The sequence below is a fragment of the Talpa occidentalis genome, unplaced genomic scaffold (assembly GCF_014898055.3).
Source record: "Talpa occidentalis isolate TD23 unplaced genomic scaffold, MPIMG_talOcc4v2.1 talOcc4.14, whole genome shotgun sequence".
Classification (NCBI taxonomy): Eukaryota; Metazoa; Chordata; class Mammalia; order Eulipotyphla; family Talpidae; genus Talpa; species Talpa occidentalis.
Genome location: NW_023601433.1, coordinates 32,824,627 through 32,846,299, shown reverse-complemented (window position 1 = coordinate 32,846,299; position 21,673 = coordinate 32,824,627). Strand labels below are relative to the sequence as shown.

Here is a 21,673-nt window from a genome sequence, read left to right as displayed (position 1 = left end):
GATGAGTAGATCAAGATGATGTAGCATATACAGACAATGGAATACTACTCAGAAGTTCAAAAAAAATAAATGACTCATGTCATTTGTGGCAGCATGGATGGAACTTGAAAGAATAGTGCTAAATGAAGTAAGTCAGAAGGAAAAAGATAAATACTGGATGGTGTCACTAATATGTGAAATATAAAGTAACTAATTTTATATTCAGACAAGATAAGATGAAATATTAACCCTTGATAGCTGATTTCAGAACTGAAACATCGTGGGGAGGGGAGAAACAACAAAGAAAGGGGAAGGAAGCGCAATAGTTTATGGTGGTGGAATATGAGTGAGTTGGTGGTGAGTGTTCTATGGTGGTAATACCTAATGAGGTACCTCAATATAAATTTAGTTAATTAATTAATTCTCAAAGAACTCTTATGATTAAGTTACCTAGCCACTTACAGAAACTGACATAATAAAAGCATTTTCCCATTAAAAATAAATAAGTAAATAAATATAAGTAAACCATTCTATAAATAGAAGCATTTTTCATAAATGAATGCCCTGGGGTAAAACAACAGCAGAAGTTTACAAAGTGTCATCGGATCATTTAAACAAAAGGCTGTATGACCTTTGGGTTTAAGTCAATTAAAGAAAAACAAATCACTATATTGTTTTCTCTTACCTCTAACATCCTTTTCAATAATACATATTTAAATGGAGATAAGTTAATGTATTAAAAATTACTTGCTCTAGAATTTTGCAAACTACATACAATAACAAAGAAAAAATTGGGTTACAAACTTCCTGGTATCATTCCAACTATCATTTTTTTATCAAACTAGATTTCAGATTTTCACTAACTTTGATCTAGAATGCCTATATACAAAGAAAATGACAAAATATTTCACAAGTTTTGTTAAGGTACCCTAAAATTTTAGAGGATAATAAAACTATCTCGGAAAAGTTGAGAAATAAACACACTTGGAAAGGAAAAAAAAAAAAGGTAAATATCACACCAACCAATGATGCAAAATACAAGATATAAACAACAGTTAAAGAACTATGAATGAAATTGATTAATATCTATGCCTTGATATTTCCTACCAGTAAGTAATTTTTAACATAAAACAAGCAGAGTAACATCTAGTAAGATCAATACTTTTCATTGTGTGTTTTTCCTTCAAAAACTAAATACGTTTTATGTGTTTGCTTTGTTTTCAAGTGTTATCACATTAGAAGCCCCCTCTTCTCTGAGGATCTTTGCATTAAGGAACTTTTACTTGGCCCCTGACTGAACCTACTTTGTATAATGAGAAACTAGCATCCTTACAAGGAACAACCTTTTCTATCTCCTATCTCTTCTTTGTAGCTAATTTCAAGAGGCATAGTCCACTTAGTATTTCAGAAGCATGGTGCATTACAAAGGACACAGGATGCAACCCGCATTTACTTAAGACAAAGTAAATGTTCCCCTAGAGACTGTAATGAAAAAAAAAAGGATGGCTATGAGCACTAGGTCCTCTTTGCAGACCTTTGGACAAGGGTTTGGAATAAAATTGTTGACATTGTAGGTTACTGATGGTTTTTAAGTGAGGAAGGTATCATCATGAAATAATGGTAATAGTTATAGCAATAGCAGCGAACACATATACTGGGTCCAGCATTCTGAATGGTAACTTTGATATGTTTGAACATATATTAATTCACATAATTCTCAAAATAGCCCTATGTGGGAAACTTGCCAAAGTTAGAAAACTGGTTAAGTGGCAGAACCCAAGCTTCATGCCATTAGGTTACACCCTTTTACTAAAAGTCTAAATTAAACTTCTTTTTATTTTTTTAATAATAAATTTTATTTTTATATTCCCCATACAATTGCAACCCCCCCATTCTGACCCTAATCCCCCCCTCCCGCCCCCACCCCCCAAAAGTGTCTCTGGTTCATAGTTTTTTGTTGATTTTGATTTTCACTTCTTATAGTTATTCATTTTCCTGGTCCCTTATTTAAGTTTTCTGGATTCCTGCTATGAGTGAGACCATCCGGTATTTTTCTTTTTCTTTTTGGCTTATTTCGCTGAGCATGATCCCTTCCAGCGCCATCCATGTTGCTGCAAATTGCATGTGTTTATCTTTTTTGAATGCTGAGTAATATTCCATGGTATATATGTACCACATCTTCTTGATCCAGTCATCTATTTTTGGGCATTTGGGCTGTTTCCAAAGCTTAGCTATTGTAAACAGTGCTGCTATAACATAGGGGTGCAGATGCTCTTTGGAATTGATGTTTCTGTGTCCTTTGGGTAAATACCTAGGAGTGGAATTGCTGGATCATATGGAAGCTCTATGTTTAGTAGGTCCAGAAATCTCCACACAGCTCTCCATAGTGGTTGGACCAGTTTGCACTCCCACCAGCAGTGCAGGAGAGTTCCTTTTTCTCCACACCCTCGCCAACATTTGTTGGTGCTAGTTTTTTTAATATATGCCATTCTCACTGGTGTAAGATGGTATCTCATGGTAGTTTTGATTTGCATTTCCCTGATTACAAGTGATGTTGAACATTTTTTCATATGCCTGTTTGCCATTTGCATTTCCTCTTCAGAGAACTTTCTTTTTAGCTCTTCTGCCCATTTTTGGACTGGATTATTTTCTTTGTTGTTGTTGAGTCTCATCGGCTCTTTGCAGATTTTTGTGATCAGTCCTTTATCATTAGTGTTGTGTGCAAAAATGTTCTCCCAGTCGGTGGGGTTTCTCTTTGTTTTTGTTATTGTCTCTTTTGCTGTGCAGAAGCTCTTTAATTTGATGTAGTCCCAGCTGTTTATCTTTGCCTTCACTATCACTGCTTTGGGTGATGTGTCTGTAAAGATGTCTTTGATGTGCAAATCACGTAGAGTTTCGCCTATATTTCCTTCTATATATTTTATGGTTTCAGGTCTTATGTCTAGTTCTTTAATCCATTTTGAGTTGATTTTTGTGTATGGTGTGAGGTAGTGGTCAAGCTTCATTCTTTTGCATGTAGCAACCCAGTTTTCCCAGCACCATTTATTGAACAAACTTTCTTTGCTCCAATGCATATTCTTTGCTCCTTTGTCAAAGATTAGTTGACCATAAATCTGTGGGTTTATTTCTGGATTTTCTATTCGATTCCATTGGTCTGTATGTCTGTTCTTGTTCCAATACCATGCAGTTTTGATGATTATGGCTTTGTAGTAGAGTTTGAAGTCTGGGAGTGTGATGCCTCCATTCCCTTCTTTTTTTTTTCAGGAGAGCTTTGGCTATTCTGGGTTTTTTGTGATTCCATATGAATTTCATCAATAATTATTCTATTTCTTTGAAGAATGACATTGAAATTTTGATTGGAATAGCATTGAATCTGTACATTGATTTTGGTAGGATGGCCATTTTAATAATGTTTATTCTTCCAATCCATGAGCAGGGGATGTCTTTCCACCTCTTTGTGTCTTCTTCTATTTCTTTTAACAGTGTTTTATAGTTTTCTTTGTATAGGTCCTTTACCTCTTTTGTTAGATTTATTCCCAAAAATTTGATTTTTTTGGTTTCAATAATAAAAGGGATTTTTTTTTTTATTTCTTCTTCAGATTTATTGTTTGTGTATAGGAAGGCTACTGACTTTTGCGTGTTGATTTTGTATCCTGCCACTTTACTGAACTGATTGATGAGTTGAATTAGTTTTTCTGTGGAGTTTTTGGGGTTCTCTATGTATATTATCATATCATCTGCAAATAGTGATAGTTTGACTTCTTTTCCTATTTGGATTCCTTGGATGTCTTTCTCTTGTCTTATTGCTCTGGCTAGGACTTCCAGTATTATATTGAAAAGCAGTGGTGAGAGTGGACATCCTTGTCTTGTTCCAGATCTTAATGGAATTGCTTTCAGCTTTTCACCATTGAGAATGATACTGGCTGTTGGCTTGTCATAGATGGCCTTTATGATGTTGAGGTATGTTCCTTGTATCCCAAAAATTTCAAGGGCTTTTATCATGAATGGGTGTTGCACTTTGTCGAAAGCTTTCTCAGCATCTATTCATGTTATCATATGGTTTTTATATTTCTTTTTGTTGATGTGTTGGATAACGTTGATTGATTTTCGGATGTTAAACCATCCTTGTGTCCCTGGAATGAATCCTACTTGGTCGTGGTGAATTATCTTATGGATACATTGTTGGATTCTGATAGCTAAAATTTTGTTGAGGATTTTTGCATCAGTGTTCATTAGGGAGATTGGCCTGTAGTTTTCCTTTTTTGTGTTGTCCTTGTTCGGTTTTGGTATTAGTGTAATGTTGGCTTCATAGAACGTGTTTGGTATTGTCCCTTCCTTCTCAATTTTTTGGAAGAGTTTGTGAAGGATAGGCACTAATTCATCTCTGAATGTTTGGTAGAATTCATTTGTAAATCCATCAGGTCCTGGGCTTTTGTTTTTGGGGAGGTTTTTGATTACCATTTCAATTTCGCTGCTTGTAATTGGTCTGTTTAGGTATTCTATTTCTTCTTTATCTAGCTTTGGGTGATTGTAGAGTTGTAGGCATTTGTCCATCTCCTCTAGATTGTTGAACTTGTTTCCATATAACTGTTCATAGTAGTTACTGATTATTCTTTTGATTTCTGCTGTGTCCATTGTGATTTCTCCTCTTTCATTTGTGATCCTGTTTGTTTGTGCTTTCTCCCTTTTTTCCTTTGTGAGCCTGGCTAGGGGTTTATCTATTTTATTGATTTTTTCAAAGAACCAGCTCTTGATTTCATTGATCTTTTGGATTGTTTTTTTAGTTTCAATTTCATTTATTTCTGCTTTGGTTTTTATTATTTCTTTTCTTCTACTGGTTTTGGGGTTTTTTTTTTGTTGTTCTTTTTCTAGATCTTTGAGCTTCGAGATTAGGTTGTCTCTTTGAGTTCTTTCTTGTTTCTTGATGTGAGCTTCTATTGCTATATATTTTCCTCTTATTACTGCTTTTGCTGTATCCCATACATTTAGGATATTGGTGTCCTCATTGTCATTCAATTCAAAGAATTTTTTAATTTCTTCTTTGATCTCCTCATTAGTCCAGTGGTCTTCCAGTAGTGTGGTTTTTAATCTCCATGAGGTAGGAAAGTTCCTTGCCTTCTTTTTATGGTTTATTTCTAGTTTGATGCCTTCATGGTCAGAAAAGATGGTTGGTATGATTTCAGTCTTGGTGTATCTGTTGATGTTTGTCTTGTGCCCAAGTATGTGATCAATCCTTGAGAATGATCCGTGTGCACTTGAGAAAAATGTGTACTCCATTTTTTGGGGGTTTACTGTTCTATAGATGTCTGTTAAGCCCAAATGCTCTAGGTCCTTATTTAGAGCTTTGGTTTCTTTACTTATTTTTTGTCTTGTTGATCTATCCATTGTTGATAGTGGTATGTTGAAGTCTCCCACTACATATGTGTTTTCTCTGATGTCTGTTTTCAGAGAGGACAACAGTTGTCTGATATATTTTGGTGCTCCTTCGTTTGTTGAGTATATGTTAATGAGTGTTATTTCTTCTTGAAGTATTGTCCCCTTGATCATAATGTAGTGACCATTGGGGTCTCTTTTTATCTTTTTGAGTTTGAAATCTGTTTTATCTGATATAAGTATAGCTGTTCCTGCTTTCTTTTTTGGTCCATTTGCTTGTAGGATTGTTTTCCATCCTTTAACTTTGAGTCTATTTTTATCTTTTGTAGCTAAATGTGTTTCCTGGAGACAGCAAAAGGTTGGGTTTTGTTTCTTAATCCAGGCTGCGACTCTGTGTCTTTTTATTGAAGAGTTTAGTCCATTTACATTTAGAGTTAATATTGATACGTTAGCATCTGTATTTGCCATTGTGTTTGTCTTTCCTTTTATTTTATTTATTTATTCTTTCAATAACTTTTTTTTTTTTTGGCCTTCTTTCGTTGTTATTCGTCCCTCTGAGGTTCTGGCTTTAGGACTCCTTGCAGTATTTTTTGGAGTGGGGGTTTAGTTGTAATGAAATTCCGGAGTTTCTATTTGTCTGGGAAGGTCCTTATTCTTTCTTCATAGAGGAAGGAGAGCTTTGCGGGATAGAGTATTCTTGGTTGGCATCTGTTTTCTTGGAGTCTGTTGGATATGTCCTTCCACTCTCTCCTTGCCCGTAGTGTTTCTTCGGAGAAGTCTGATGTCAGCCTGATTGGCTTTCCTTTGAATGTTATCTGTTTCTTCCCTCTTGTCAGCTTCATTATTTTTTCCTTGTCCTGGATTCTTGGGAGCTTTACTATTATGTGTCTTGCTGTATTTTTCCTTTCGTCGTGGAAGTTTGGTGATCTTCTTGCTTCTTGTATATCAATTTTCAGCTCCTTCTTCATATTTGGGAAGTTCTCTTCAATTATCTCCTGGAATATTTTCTCTGTTCCTACATCTCTCTCCTCTCCTTCTGGTATTCCTATAACTCTTATATTCCTATTCCTCATGGAGTGAGATAGTTCCCGAAGTCTTTCTTCATTCTTTTTCCTTCGTACTTCTCTTTCCTTTTCTGTTTTGTTTCTTTTTATATCTGTGTCTTCAAGAGAACTTATTCGTTCTTCCATTTCATCTATTCTGCTTTCATTCCTTTTCCCAGAATTCTTTAGTTCTTCCATTAATTCTTTGATCTCCTGCATTTCTTTTACTTCCCTCTTTAGGGACTCAATTTCATTCTTCTGATCGTTGATTATTTTTCCCTTATCATTGTTTTCCTTTATGACTTCTGTCATTTTTTTAATCACGGCAATTTTAAATTCTTTTTCTGGAAGGCTCAGAAGTTCTTCCAAGTTACTGTCGTTGCAATCTGGGGGCTGCTTTTCTTTTTGTGGTGTGCTTTTTCCCTGGGGAGTTGCTAGGTTGCGTGTGGTTCTTCTACTCCCTACTGTCTGTTTTCTAATTTGCCGTATGCGTTGGGACAGTGTTGCTGGGGCTGGCCGGCATCTTGGGTGAGCTTCTCTGCTCCCCTCTGGCTCCTCCGGGAGCCATCTGTCAGTTTCAAGCAGTCTTTACTGAAGAAAGGTCCCTGTTCTAAAATGCCGATGTGGGGACACACTCCCCTGTGCGCCTGGTCTGCCCCGGCGGTGGGTTCCCGCTCCCACTCTGGGCTTGGACTGCAGGCCAGAGGGGGTCTGGCATGGGCGAACTTCCCCCGCTCACCTCTGGCTCCTGAGGGAGCCTTCTGCAGGCAGTCTTTACTGAAGAAATGTCCCCGTTCTAAAATGGTGATGCGGAACACACTCCCTGCGCGTCCGGTCTCAGGCACACTCTTCTGCGCGCCTGGTCTGCCCCGGCTGTGGGTGCTCGCTCCCCCTGTGGGCTCAGACTACTGGTCAGCAGGGGCCAGGCGTGGGCTAAATTCCCAGCTGGCCACTGGCTCCTCCAGGAGCCTCTGCTGGTTTCAAGTCGCTAGGTGGCGCCAGAGATCTCTCCTAGAGCCCTTGGAGAGCTGGTTTTTTGTTTTTGTTTTTTCACCCCGTGGGACAGGGAACAGAGTGGGAATGGTAGGGTAAACCTCAACGGCTTTGGGGTGCTGTGTCTGCCTTGTGCCCCACCGTCGTGGAGAACCCACGCCCCGAATTTCGTGCCCCGGGTCTCAGTTCCAAAGCCCTCAGGTCCAGGATGCGGGCTGTAGCCCAGTTCAGTGTCCACAGAATGGCGTCTTTTGCACCCCACTCCCGTGCCTTGGAGCCTGGTTCCTGGTTACTCAGTGAGGGACTTTTGCCTCAGTGAGGGTCTTCGCGCGCGTCTCCCTGCAAGCCTAGGTCGCAGGCGCAGGGACCTGGGCAGCCGCGATCCCGATCCGTGTTTGCTTTTCAACCACGCTGCTTTTCCGCGCAATCCCGATCCCGATCCGATCCGCGTTTGCTTTTCCAGCGCACCGCTTTTCCGAGAAAGCTTACTGGGCTGCCCGGGGCTGTGTGCTGGTGCTGGTCTCCTACTGGGCGGGGGGGGGTCTCTGTTTAATGGCGCCTGGACCTCAATTCTGTGGTGAATCCTGCAGGGTTCTCCGCAGCTCCCGTTCACGGCGTGTGGTGGCTGCAATAGTTCCTTTCCACTCACTGTCCCGCTTGCTGCGTCATTTGTTCTTGTTGGCCGTTTTGGTTTGTTGTTTTCCTCCTCTCTGCCGGTCGGAGAGTGCCGCCTCGGTGGGCGGGGGAGGGGAGCAGGGTTCTGCGCTTCCCTCCCTTCTAGTCCTCTTTTATGGCCACTTTCTTCTTCTGGTAGTTTGCTGGAGTCACCCGTTTATCTTCCGTGTCCCGGTTCTCACTGGGACCTGCCGCTTTTCCTCCCTATTAACTTTTTTTAATGGGAGATCTTACTCGCAGCATCTCCTCGCCGCCATGTTGCTCCGCCCTCTCTAAATTAAACTTCTAATAACACTATTTTTCTCCATAAGCAATGGGAGGGAAAGAGAATAAAAATTCTTAATTCTAATATCCATGCTACAATGTAGAAAAATTAAGTGAACAAGAGATTTCTAAATAGTAATGATGCCCTTCCATTTTACCATTTACTTATGGATCAGACAACAATATTCCTAATAAGTCCTACAAGAAGTAAGAAATTTATTGTGCTAAAATGAATAAAAAATAACAAATAAAACAAATTCATAAACTATTACACAAAAGATTCTTAATTCTGTATGACAAATATAAAGTGCTTTCCTATATATAAGATTAGAGATTATCTTCCTATGATACATCATATAAAACTGATATTAATCTCATGCTATCTTCCAACCAACACACAAAAAACTTTAAGATACAAAGACAGAAAAACAGCCAAAACAGGAAAATTAATTAAAACAAATATTTCATCTGAATGCTATATAATTTTTAAAGTGACCTTTAAAATGTATATCTCTATCTTGCTTCTCCCTATTATTCTAAAGGTAAAGAACATAATTAAAGAAATCACTAATAAGAGAGTCAAATGATAGATGTAAGGTGGCTCCCACCCCTCTGAAGAAAATAGAGAGAAATTTTTCTTCAGAAAACTCAAGCCACACAGGATGTGGGGATTCAACCTCAGATGGAGGATGTTTAAAGCAGTGGTCCTTAAATTTTATTATACACAATACATTAACAATCTCAATGTCTCATTTCCCAAAATGAGACATTCTGAGTTAGGTTTTCCTAACTCAGAAACCTTGAAGGAGGAGCATTAAAATGTTCCATATTTTCAAGTCTTCCAGTGATTTTACATGACTGAGCTGCAGATTTTAACCTAATAATTAGAAGAGAAACTCAGACTCACTGCCCAGTAAACTCTGAACACTTTCAAAACATTTTCTTTTCCCATGTCCTACCTGTGTCAACATCTTTGGGCCTGTGTTCTTCATCAGGAGGTTGAGATGGTGTCCAAACAGGTGGGACGTGCCTGGGAAACTGTCCTTCTGTGGAAACTCTGTAATCCAATGAGTGTGTGGGTTGACTAACTGCAGCCCAGGTGTAAAGTTGATCTTGCTAAATTTAAAAATAAAAAAATGTAATTAAATCATTAATTCAGTCATGAAAGAAATGATGTTGTCTTGATTGTTATACCACAACATCATTCCCATTATAAATATACATATGTGGGATGTGTGCATATAAATATATCCATATGGATATATATGAAATATTAAACAGCATTTTATACTATTCAATGTGCATTCAGAACATAAGTATTCATTCACACAGTCATTCATTTTCATAACATGTTTCAACTCCTTTCCAATAGCAAAATCTACGTATCTTTAATTGGAGGTAGGATATCATGTGGGCCTGCAGGAAGTATAAGATCAGAAAAATCTAAACACTCAACAAAGAATTCACCACATTAGCATCTTTAATGCAGTAGAATTTAAAAACTTGTGGCAAAGTCAAAGAAGAGGCTATACTTGAGTAATGTAGGGCAATAATAGCTTCCTTGCCTCCAACAATGAAAAGGAAAGGAAACTGGGCCTCCCTGGTGGCACAGGGAGTCAAGCTATTGCCAGCCACTGTAGCATGAATTCAATCCCCTGAGGGCCAGGGAACAACGCAGATGGCGTGGTAGACCTCTCCAGACTCACCTGCTGCTCCCCTCAGCAGTGTATTTCAATAGATCTGCCTGTTCTGCTCCCCACTCTCTCTGGTGAATCCTCTCACATGCCCCACACCTCTGCTTACACCCCAGTTCTTGTATGTATAAATAAATAAATTTAAAAAAAAGAAAAAGAAAAGGAAGGAAACCTATGTATCTTGAATCCAAATCGGGAATTTTTTGAGAGAGGTCATAAAAAAGTAAATGAAACTGCCACAAATATAAGAAGTAAACCAGGATTTTCTGGCAAAGAAAAGTTTTTCAAATGTAAACCAACAGAATCTGGATTATGAGGAAAAAAAGCTCATAATTATACTTAGTGCCAGGAAGCAAAGTAGAAATTTCAAAAAGAAGGAGGCTTTGGAGCCTTATAATGCTTCGTAAAATTATTTATTAGGGTTTCAGAGTAACAACACATTCAACCATTTTAGGACACATGTCCTTGTTTCAATAATTTGTGTGCTTTAGGTTCTCTTTGTGATATTTTCCTTATTTTCCTTAGTTATATGTATATTTCTTTATAGCTTTTGATCAACATAGAGAAAAAAGGGAATAACAGCATGGTAGAGGTAAATGCATATTAGAAACAAAAATAAATAAATAAAACTACTGTAATCACCATCTTGAAACAAAAAACTGAGTTAACCATTGGACAGGTGTTGCTATTTCTATAATTTAAGAAATTAATAAAATATTCTTCAGCATGTAAGCAAGGTACAATATATATATTAGTTTAAGCTTTGTATTTTGAGACAATGATATTAACTGAGATGCTAGTAAGCTAGCATTGTATCACAAAGGGTCACATTTCAACTATTGATATCACTTTCAACTATTCACATATTGAGCAACACTGGAGTCTTGGCTATTTAGCATACTGAATATCAAAAATAACTTTTCCTTTGTGAAATTAATGGTTTATCTAGAAATGAATCCTCACTGGCGAAACTGAAGTAATTCTACCTATGTGGACTGACAAAAACATGTGAATATCCTCTTTCTTACAAGAACAGGGTAAGACACGGGCAAAAATGGCAGCAAGGCTTGCCATAATGACATTGGTACAATCAGTAATTCTTTAGGAAAATGTCTCCTTCCTGTTGCCAACCATTAGGCATAAAATTATGACTCATTTGTGTGTGCATTACATTATCCTTTCATGTAAGGCAAGGTCAAGCACCTGTCCAAGTACATTCTCTGATAAAAGAATTTTTCCCTAGAAAGTTTCATCATCCTAATAAACATATGGATCCTTGGGTTCTGTTTGCCCCACATAAAAACCCACAGGAAAATTTCACTTAGGATTTCATCATTCACTGAAATATAAAGCATTTTAAAGCACTCTATAAATCTACACAAAAAAAAAAAAAAACCCAGGGAAAAATCGTTTGGTAAATCCTTCAGTCTTTCAGTCATACCCAAACATTATAATAGATACAGTGATATGAGGGAAAATATCAAAACTTGTCTTTCATCATTGTATAGCTCCATTAGCAGAAAACAAGCAAGCCACAACTCTTTGTAAAAAATAACTATTTTGTAAAAAATTGAATTATAAAGTCTCCCAAATTGGGATTTCCCTATACTTCAACCCAGACACTCTCCAGGCAAGAAGAGTAGAAGGATGTTTTCACAATCCTAAAGGATAAAATAGTCCTGCCAAGCATACTCTATCCTGAAAAATTACCATAAAAATATGAAGATGAAATAAAGATTTTCCCAGACAAACAGAAACTAATGGAGTGTACTACCACCAAACCTTCCCTTCAAGAAATGTCGAAATGAGTCATGTGCAAGAAAAGTAAAAAATGAAATACAAATTCCTGAGCAAAATAACAATGTCAGTACAAACCAGAATCATGAGCTAAATACTAAGGGAGGGAGAGCAATGGACAGAACTTGTATAGGTAAATGTTGGGAAGTAGATACCAGCCCCAAATATATTTAAGATACAGAAATTTAAGTAAAACTCACATGGTAACACTAACCAAAAATCTAGAATACAGACCCACAAATGAAGAAACAAAGAAATTGATAGAAACAACAAGGAAAGCCATCCAGGAAAGGCAGAGAGAAACAAATGGAAAAATATATAACAGAAAAATAAAACAATCAAAACAAAAATGTCTGATAACAAACAATTCATATCAATAACCACCCTAAATGTGAATGCCCTAATTCACCACTAAAAAGAGCTATACTAACAATGTGGGTGACAATGTTTCAGTCATCAATATTTTGTTTACAAGAGATTCATTTAAAACCAAAAAAAAAAAAAAAAAGAAAAATAATAGTTTGGAGTAAGGTCACACATCACACATGCTAATAACTCAATGAGAAAAGAAGGAACTACTATTCTCATATCAGATAAACTAGACTTTCAACTAGAAAAATAATCAGGGACAAAGGACACTGTATAATGAGGAAGGTAATAAATCACAAAAATACAATATATAACTGTTATTAATATTTATGCACCTAACTCAGGAGCATGTAGTTACATAAAACAACAATTAATGGATCTAAAACAACATCAACAAAAAAATGCAATGATTATCGGGAACCACAGCACAACACTAACACAAAGGAGTAACTAACAGTTCACTTAAATGAACTGCTAGAAGAGATGGGTTACAACTACAGACTTTCCATCCCAAAAGAAATGAACACACTTTTGGCTCTAGTGCTCATGGAACAATTTCAAGAGTAGATCGTATACTAGGACATGAACCTTGTCTCAGAAAATACATGAAAATAGAAGTCATTAATAACACCATTTGGTATTTACCTTTCTCCTGATTTGTTATTTATTATTTATCTTTAGTCCACTAATGTAGAATATAGAGAAACCAAATTAAGGATCTGATTTAAAAAACCTTAAAAACTAACCCTTGGAATTTGATTATAGAACAGAGGTATCCATAGGGCCAGAGTGGTAGAAACAAAGAGGGAAGGAAGCATAATGAACTATGATTCCAGAATGTGGGTGATTTGATGATGGGTGCACTATGATGGCAATAACTAATGGGGGTACCCTAAAACTTCAATCTGAAATAAATGAAAATGGAGAGACAAACTACCAGATATTATGGGATGCTCTAAAGGAAGTGCTATGCGGGAAATATATAGCAATACATGCCTACATTTAAAAAAAGTCTCAAATAAAAAAATCTAACTCTACAACTGAGGCAACAAGAAAAAGAACAAAGCATCCAAACCAGTAAAGAAAAGAATAAAATATTTTAGCAAAAATACACGAAACAGAAAATTAAAAGAGGGCCTCCCCTGGTGGTGCAGCAGTTGAGCGCCAGTTCGTTCCCCAGCCGCCAGCGAGGGTCCCAAAAAAAAAAAAAAAAAGAAAGAAAAGAAAAGAAAAGAAAATTAAAAGATCACCTAAAAAATCAGTGAAACCAAGAGCTGATTCTTTAAAAACAACAACAACAAAAAAAAAGTTGACAGCCATTAGTTAGAATTATGAAGAAAAGAGAAAACCCAAATCAATAGAATGAAAAATGAAAGAGATGTAATCAAAACAAACACTGCAGAAACACACAGGATAAGAACCTATTACAAAAGTCTCCATGCAAACAAACTTGACAACCATGAAGAGATGGACAAAGTTTTAGACTCATACAACCTCCCAAGATTGAATCAGGATGAAATCGCTGAAACAGCCCAATCACAAGCACAGAAATTGAAAGAGTAATAAAAAAATCTTCCTAAGATAAAAAGTCCAGAACAGTTGGCTTCCCCAGTGAAATCAACTAAACCATCAAAAATGTAGTGTCTGTCCTATTCAAGCTCTTCAAAAAAATCAGAGAGAGAAAAACTCCCCAGTACATTTTATGAGGCCAACATTAACATGATCCCAAAATCAGTTACAGTACAAAAAGAAAATTATAGATCAATATCTCTGAAGAACATAGATGCAAAAACCCTAGCACACAAAATACAGCATCATATTGAGAGAATCACACACAGGAGTGCAGGTTTCTTCTTGAATTAGTCTTTTTCTATTGATATTATTTTACCAAATACCTATGAATAGAATTGCTGCGTCATATGGTAGATACATTTTTAGTTTTTCAAGGAACCACCACTCTGCTATGCATAAGGGTTGGAATAGTCTATATTCCCACAAATGGTGTAAGAGGGTTCTTTTTTCTTCACACCTTTGCCAGTATTTGTTGTTTCTGATCATTTTAATATAGGCTATACTCACTGAGGTGAGGCAATATCTCATTTTGTTTCAATATGCATTTCTCTAGTGATATGTGATATCATTTTTTCAGTGCCTCTCAGTCATTTTTAGGTCTTATTTGGAGAAGTTCCTACTTAGCTCTTCTGCCATTTTTTGAGTGGAGGATTTCTTTTCTTACTGTCCTGTTGTACGAATTCTTTGTAGGTTTTTGATATGAGTCCCTTGTCATATATACAGTGTGTAAATGTATTCTCCTATTCAGAAGGGAATATCTTCATTTTGGATAGTGTCTTGCACTATGGAGGTTTTCAGTTTGATATTGCACCAAATGTTTATACTCTCTTTTGTTTCCCTTGCTTCTTGGAATGAATCCACAAAGATATCAATAAAGTTTATATCATGGCATGTTTTGATTGTATATTTTCTTTCTGTGTCTCTTATGGTTTCAGTTCTCACATCCAAATATTTTGTCCATTTTATTTTATTTTATTTTTTTTTAAATATTAAATTTTATTTTTATATTCCCCCATACAATTGCAAACGCCCCATTCTGACCCCAATCCTTCCCCTCCCGCCCCCCCACCCCCCAAAAAGTGTCTCTGGTTCATAGTTTTTTTGTTGATTTTGATTTTCACTTGACTTTCATGAATGGTAAATTAGTAGTCCAGTTTCAATCTTTTGCAGGTGTCATTCCAATTTTCCTAATACAATTTTTTGGAGAGGATTTCCTTGTTCAGTGTATGTTCTTCTCTCCTTTGTCAGACATTAGTTATCCATAAATATATGGTATTATTTCTGGACTCTCAATTCTATTCCATTGACCTGTGTGTCTGATTTCATTTCAGTTCCATGCTGTTTTAATTACTTAATGTGGCTTTAAATTATAGTTTGAAGTCTGGAAGTGTAATACCATCATTTCTCCACTTTTTTGTCAGGACAGCTTTGGCTATTCAGGGTCTTTTGTGGTTTCACATGAATTTCAGTAATACTTGTCCCATTTCTTTGAACAATGCCACTGATTTTTTTCTGGATTGCACTGAATCTGCAAAATGCTGAGGGTCAGACAGACATTTAGACAATGTTGTCTCTAATCCTTGAGCAGGGAATCTTTTTCCTGTTCTTTGTGTTTTATATATGTTTTAGTGTTTTATAGTTTACCTTTTATAGGTACTTCATCTCATTTGTTAGATTTATTCCTGCTTTTCATTTATGTATTTTGTGATTGTAAATGGGATGACTTCCTTAAATTCTTCTTCTCTAGTACATTGTTTGCATACAGGAAGGTGACTGATTTTTGCATGTTGACATTGTAGCCTGAACCTTGCTGAATGATTTATTGTTGTTTTTTGTTTGGTTTTTTATTTGGCCCATGGGGTCTTTAGAGTTCTTTATGTATATTATCATGACATCTGCAAATAACTATAGCGTTATTTCTTCTTTTCCAATTTGGATTACTTTTATATCTTTATTTTGTCTAATTGCTCTAACAGTGGTGAGAATGGATATCTTTGTCTTGTACCAGATAGCAGTGGAAAGGCTTTCAGTTTTTGATTGACAATGATTAGATTGATGCTAACTGCATTTGTTATATATAGCTTTTATTATGTTAAGATATATTCCATTTGTCCCATTTTTCAAAGATTTTCATCATAATGGATAATAAATCTTATCAAGTGCTTTCTTGGCATCTATTGATATGATTACATGGTTTTCAACTTCCTTTTTGCTGATGTGGTGAATTACATTTATTGATTTTCATTTGTTGAACCATCTTTGTGTTCCTGCTATAAGTCCCACTTTGTCAAGATGTATCATCCTTTTAATGTAATGATGGATTCCTTTTACTAAGACTCATTGAGGATTTATGCACCTGTGTTCATTAGAGAAATTGGTTTGTTTTGTTTTTTTGTTTTGGTTTTGGTTTTGGTTTTGGTTTTCCTATTATGTTGGCTTCATAAAATGTGTTTGGTAGTGTTCATTCTTTCTCAATTTTTTGAAAGAGTTTGATCAGGTTAGTTATAAGTTCATCTTTGAAAGTTTTTAAACTTTTAAACAAGTTTTCACTTGTGAAGAGAACTGGTTCAGGACTTTTGTTTTGTGGAAAGATTTATGTTTCAATTTCCTTACTTGTGATTGATTGGTTTGTTCAAGCTTTCTATTTCTTTCCTGTTCAGCCTTAGATGATTGTATAATTCTAAGAGTCTACCCATCTCGTCTTGCATTTGTTTGAATATAAATGTTCATAGCATTCTTTTATTTTCCCCTGAATTTGCAGTACCTGCTGTAACTTCTCATCTATCATTGTTGACCCTATATATTTGAGTTTTCTCACCCTTTTTAGTGAGACTACCTAGAGTTTTGTCTATTGTGTTTACTTTTTCAAAGAACCAGCTTTGAGTTTCATTGATCTTTTGGACTGTTTTTTTTTATTTCTATTTTTATTTCAGTATAATTTTTATTATTTCATTCCTTCTACTGTCTTGTTTTTTTTTTCTTTTTCTAGTTCCTTGAAATGAGAAAGTTGTTTATTTAAGTTCTTTCTTCTTTCTTATGTGTGCCTGTATTGCTATAAACTTCCCTCATGTTATTTTTTTTGCTGTGTCCCATACATTCTGGAAGGTTTTATACTCATTGTCATTATTCTCAAGGTATTTTTTTTTTATTTCTTCATTGATGCAGTGGCCTTTTAGTAGGGCATTGTTCAGTCTCTATGTATTAGAGGTTTCCTCTGCTTTCTTTTTGTACTAGATTTCGTATGGTTTGAGAAGGTACTTGGTTGATTTCAGTCTTCATGAATTTCTTTATATTTGTCTTGTGGCCCAATATCTGTTCAATTAAGGAGAATATCTCACATGCAATTGAGAAAAATGTGTATTCTCTTTTGGGGAGGTACAGGGTCCTATTATGTCTATTAGATCTATATAGTCTGATTCTTTGTTTAAAACTATTATGTGCCTAGAGTGTTATACCCTCCCAATGTATTGTTCTATTAATCATTACATATAATAGTGTCCACCCCTCTCTCTTGCTTGCATTTTTAACTTGAAATTTATTTTATCTGATTTAAGTATGTCTCTCTCTGCCTTCCTTTGGGTCCAGTCATTTGTGGGATTGTTTACCAATTCTTCACCTTGAATGTCTATTTACTTTTGGGATTTTGGTGTGTCTCCTGGAGACAACAGGGGTTTGGATTCTGATTCCTAATCCAACCAAATACTGTATCTTTTTTTTTTTAAGATTTATTTATGCATACAAGAACTGGGGCACAGGCCAGAGTGTGGGAGGTGAGAGGATTCACCAGAGACAGAGTGAGGAACAGAACAGGCAGACTGAAATACGCTGCTTAGGGGAGCAGCTGGCGCAACAGGAGAGGTCTGCCGTGCCATGTGGGCAGCTCCTTGGCCGGCTGAGGATCCAACTTGCGCTACAGAGATTGCGAATAGCCACACAGGGCTGCAATCAACCCTCTGCGCCACCAGGAAGGCCCTATACTCTGTGTCTTTTAATTGTTGAATATTACTGTAATTAATGATATCTGAAAGTCTGTTGATGCTATTTTGTCTTTAGTTTTGTGGTTGTATCTATCTCCTTTTTTAGTTCTTTTTGTGTGTTTCTCCAGTTGGCTTAGATGCTAGAGTTCTTTAAAATATTTCTTGAGGGTCCTCCTTGGTGGTGCAGGCAGTTGAGCACAGCGCTGTGAAGCTGTCCACAGCCTCTGCAGTGCAGGTTCGATCCCTGCTGGCCTTGCAGTAACCCAAAGAGCACCTGTACCCCTGTGTTTATAGCAGCACAATTTACAATACCTAAGCTTTGAAAACAACCCAAATGCCCAAAAATAGATGACTGGATCAAGAAGATATGGTACATATACACCGTGGAATATTACTTAGCATTCAAAAAAGATAAACACATGCAATTTGCAGCAACATGGATGGAGCTGGAAGGGATCATGCTCAGTGAAATAAGCCAGAAAGAAAAAGAAAAATACCAGATGGTCTCACTTATTACAGGAATCTAGAAAACCTAAAAAAGGGACCAGGAAAAGAATAACTATAAGAAAGAAATAAATCAAAGTCAACAAACAACTATGAATCAGAGACACACTTGTGGGGGGCAGGGAAAGGAGGGATTGGGGTCAAAATCAGGGGGTTGCAATTGTATGGGGAATATAAAAATAAAAAAAAATTAAGAAAAGCAGGAATATAGGGGAACCAAATAAGACATCAGTTTAAAAAAAAATAATAACAGTACAAAACACAACAAAGCAAAAATGGACAATTATAAACCAGAGACATACTGCAGGGGAAGAGGAGGGAGAGGGGTGAGAGGGAGGGAGGGAGGAGCACAGGCGACTGAGGTGATGGTGCACGGGTGCATTGGTGAAGGAAACTCTATGGGAGCTATACCTGAAGGGGTAAGGGGAAGCAAATATTGTTTAAAAATGAACAATGATGTAAAAAAATTAAAAAATTAATATAAAAATATTAAAAATTAAAATAAAAAAAGAAAGACACTTCCTGAAGAAACTTATGTCTTGGGGACAGGGAATCAAATATCCTCTAAATATCTTAAAATAAAATTTCATAAGCATTAACACCCACTGAAAATTTCCCTCTGCATGAAACTCTTCAGTAATATGCATATATAAAAGTCCCATATTTTAGTCACTATTAAAAGGGGCATCTTATTAGATACACCAGTCTCCAAAGGTACAGCTTTTTTTATTCTTTGGCTAAGGAGTTATTTTATAAATTAATAAATTATAAATTTTCATCAAAATTTTTGAGAGTATGAATTATTAAAAAATACTCCAAAAATTCTTTTGTCCAGTAACCCAAACTGAAACTTTGATCTTTGAAAACTCTGCGCCTCTTTTTTTTTAATTAATGAAGTACCTTTCTTTTATATCCTTAATTTTTTTGAAAATATGGGGATTTCTACCCTTAGGTGTGGTCATCGTAGCTGCTCTCTTACCACCAAAGTATCCTTAGTGCCCCATCATAGCCCACTGTGCTCTTCTCTCCTTCTCATCCATCCCCCTCTACTTCCCTCTGTACTTGACCTCTTAGATGCTTCAAAACTCTGTACCTCTTAATCCCAACATAGTGACTAAAACAAATCATCTGTCAGATACGTCTCTAGAATATCATCCAAACACTTTAGCTCTCAGACCTATTTTAAAAGATTTCAATAATCTTTTCCATAGTCATCACAACCCAGTAACTCATCATTCACCTTGAGCATTCATTTCTTACCACTAAAAACCTTTTAGATCTCCCAATGACTGTAAGAAAACCATTTATATTGATGCCATCTTAAGCCTGTGACTGGTAATTGCCTTACCCTGGGAAGACAGCCAATTTTCATGTTTATTAAGTTGTATTCATGACACATACATAACTCTATGATCTTAGTAGAACAAAGATATGCATGACATGCCTGACCCCCTCACCCAGCCCCATGACATCTGGCATCATCACATCTTACACAAGATGATTAACATACTACCTTGTTGGGTATAAGAAGACCTTTACCAGGGTGGATGGTGGATTCTGTCCCAACCCAAAGTCCTTTTCCACTGGCTTTAGCACTGAGAATTACTGTATATAACTTGACCCTAATTAATTTTAAATATAATTAATAGATGTGCCTGCTTCATTCTTTGGACTCAAATTATCTTCTCAATTTGGGGGAACTTACTCATTCCTGTTGTTACGCATTTGATTCTAAGATAGAGTTCAGGCTGCTAATCTATCATATAAAGATATCCATGAGGATGGTCATATGCTCAGCCCTCTCTACCCCATCCTTCATAATCACCCCATGTTTCTTCCACCCAGTATTGCTCACTGTTTCCTCTGAGGAAAAATTAGTTCTTCTCCTCAAGGGACCTTGGCTTGTTAATCTGGAAAACCCCTACTTACCTTTCCAGTATTGGTTCAAATGCCAACTCTCTAGAGGAGGGCCTACCTCCCCTTTCCCAGGAATGGCTATTGTTTTATCGCCCATGTTCACAAACCACTTCATAGAATCTGTACTAGCATTTCTTCTGTTTTGATTATGATTTTTCTTTCATATTGTATCTGTCTGCTTTTCTAAGACAATGTATTATTACTCATAAGTGGGTAGGTCTCAAGATATTAACATTTATTGAATCCCCTACTACATGTGAACTTTATCATGAGCTAACAGAGAATAAATGAAAACTAATCCAGGTACCTCCTAGTTTAAATAATAAATCATGGCTCTTTTTTTCCCCTAGAAACTAAGTTTTAGAACCTTGCTTGTTTGCCTATTGGATAGCAATGTACAACTAGCTTATGCTTAGGGGTAGGGATATATATTTTGAGAACCGAGTGGTATTAATGAGATAATATGTGAACATTGCCTTAAAAAGTCTTGGCATAAATATGACATCAATAAAGTAACAAAGATAAAATGATTCTGGCAATTACTGACCAACCATTTTAGACATCGCATTAGCCCCTTTACAATCTTTGCACTCATTAACTTTCCCAGCTCACCAACTAAGATCAAGTATCACAGAGGACAAATGAGCTGACCAAAGTCAAATGATAAGTTCCTGGCAAAGTCAAGACTCAAACCACATTGGGGATTCTACCACATGGTCTATAATGCTATTTCTCTTACCTAAGTGCCAAAATTCCTCTACTTTCTTCATTTTATAGATAAAAAACAGTTGAGGCTCAAATAAGCAACTTGTCCAAAATCATAGCGTTACTGTGTGAGCAAATTAAATTATTCAAATTCAAGTATGTCTAAAATCAAAACCCTTCAGTCAATATCTCATGGACTATTATAAAAAATACATGCTATTAAATAGAAATAATATATACTGTAGGAATAGTAATTCAATAAAGTAATTCCTTTTAAATAAAATGAGATTTTACCTGGGTAAGACTGTCAGGAGAACCTTTCTGGAGGGTCTTAAAATATATTCAAAAAATAAAATTTGAAATTAAAAAAAACTGAAAACTATTATTGAAAACCAAATGTAATGGTAGAAGAGCATTTAGGAAAAGAAATAAGAAAAGTTTTCCAAGAGCAGGGGTTAACTTGGAACAGTGTCACATACTCAAAAATTAATTGGTCCCTCTGCTAATAATAAAGTTCTATACAGTGAGAGATTTATGTTATTTAGCAATTCAATCATATATTTAGATACTGATGTCAAATTGAGGAAAACATCTAAGTGCTAATAACAAGAACTTCCTTAAGTAGCAGGAATATTACAGAAAGATGAAATCATGATTTTATAAAAAGCCCTCAAAATCCAGGCTTCACACAGCAGAGAACACATTTTCTCAAAAGTGTTAGTGTTAGGTTTGACAATGTACTCCAGGAAAACACAAACCAAGCAGAAGTAGCATGTATATTAAAGCTTCTTCTTGAGTCTGTTTTCATAGA

General features: G+C 36.2%; 1 protein-coding gene across 2 annotated transcripts in view; it reads right to left on the bottom strand.

Moving 5' to 3' along the window:
- FMN2 (formin 2) overlaps positions 1-21,673 on the bottom strand; it is a 308,497-nt gene that overhangs the window by 232,373 nt on the left and 54,451 nt on the right. For both annotated transcript variants that reach the window (XM_037510275.2, XM_054694909.1), the window contains exon 3: positions 9,287-9,443. In XM_037510275.2, the coding sequence (XP_037366172.1) occupies positions 9,287-9,443 (157 nt within the window). The remainder of the gene's footprint in view (positions 1-9,286; positions 9,444-21,673) is intronic.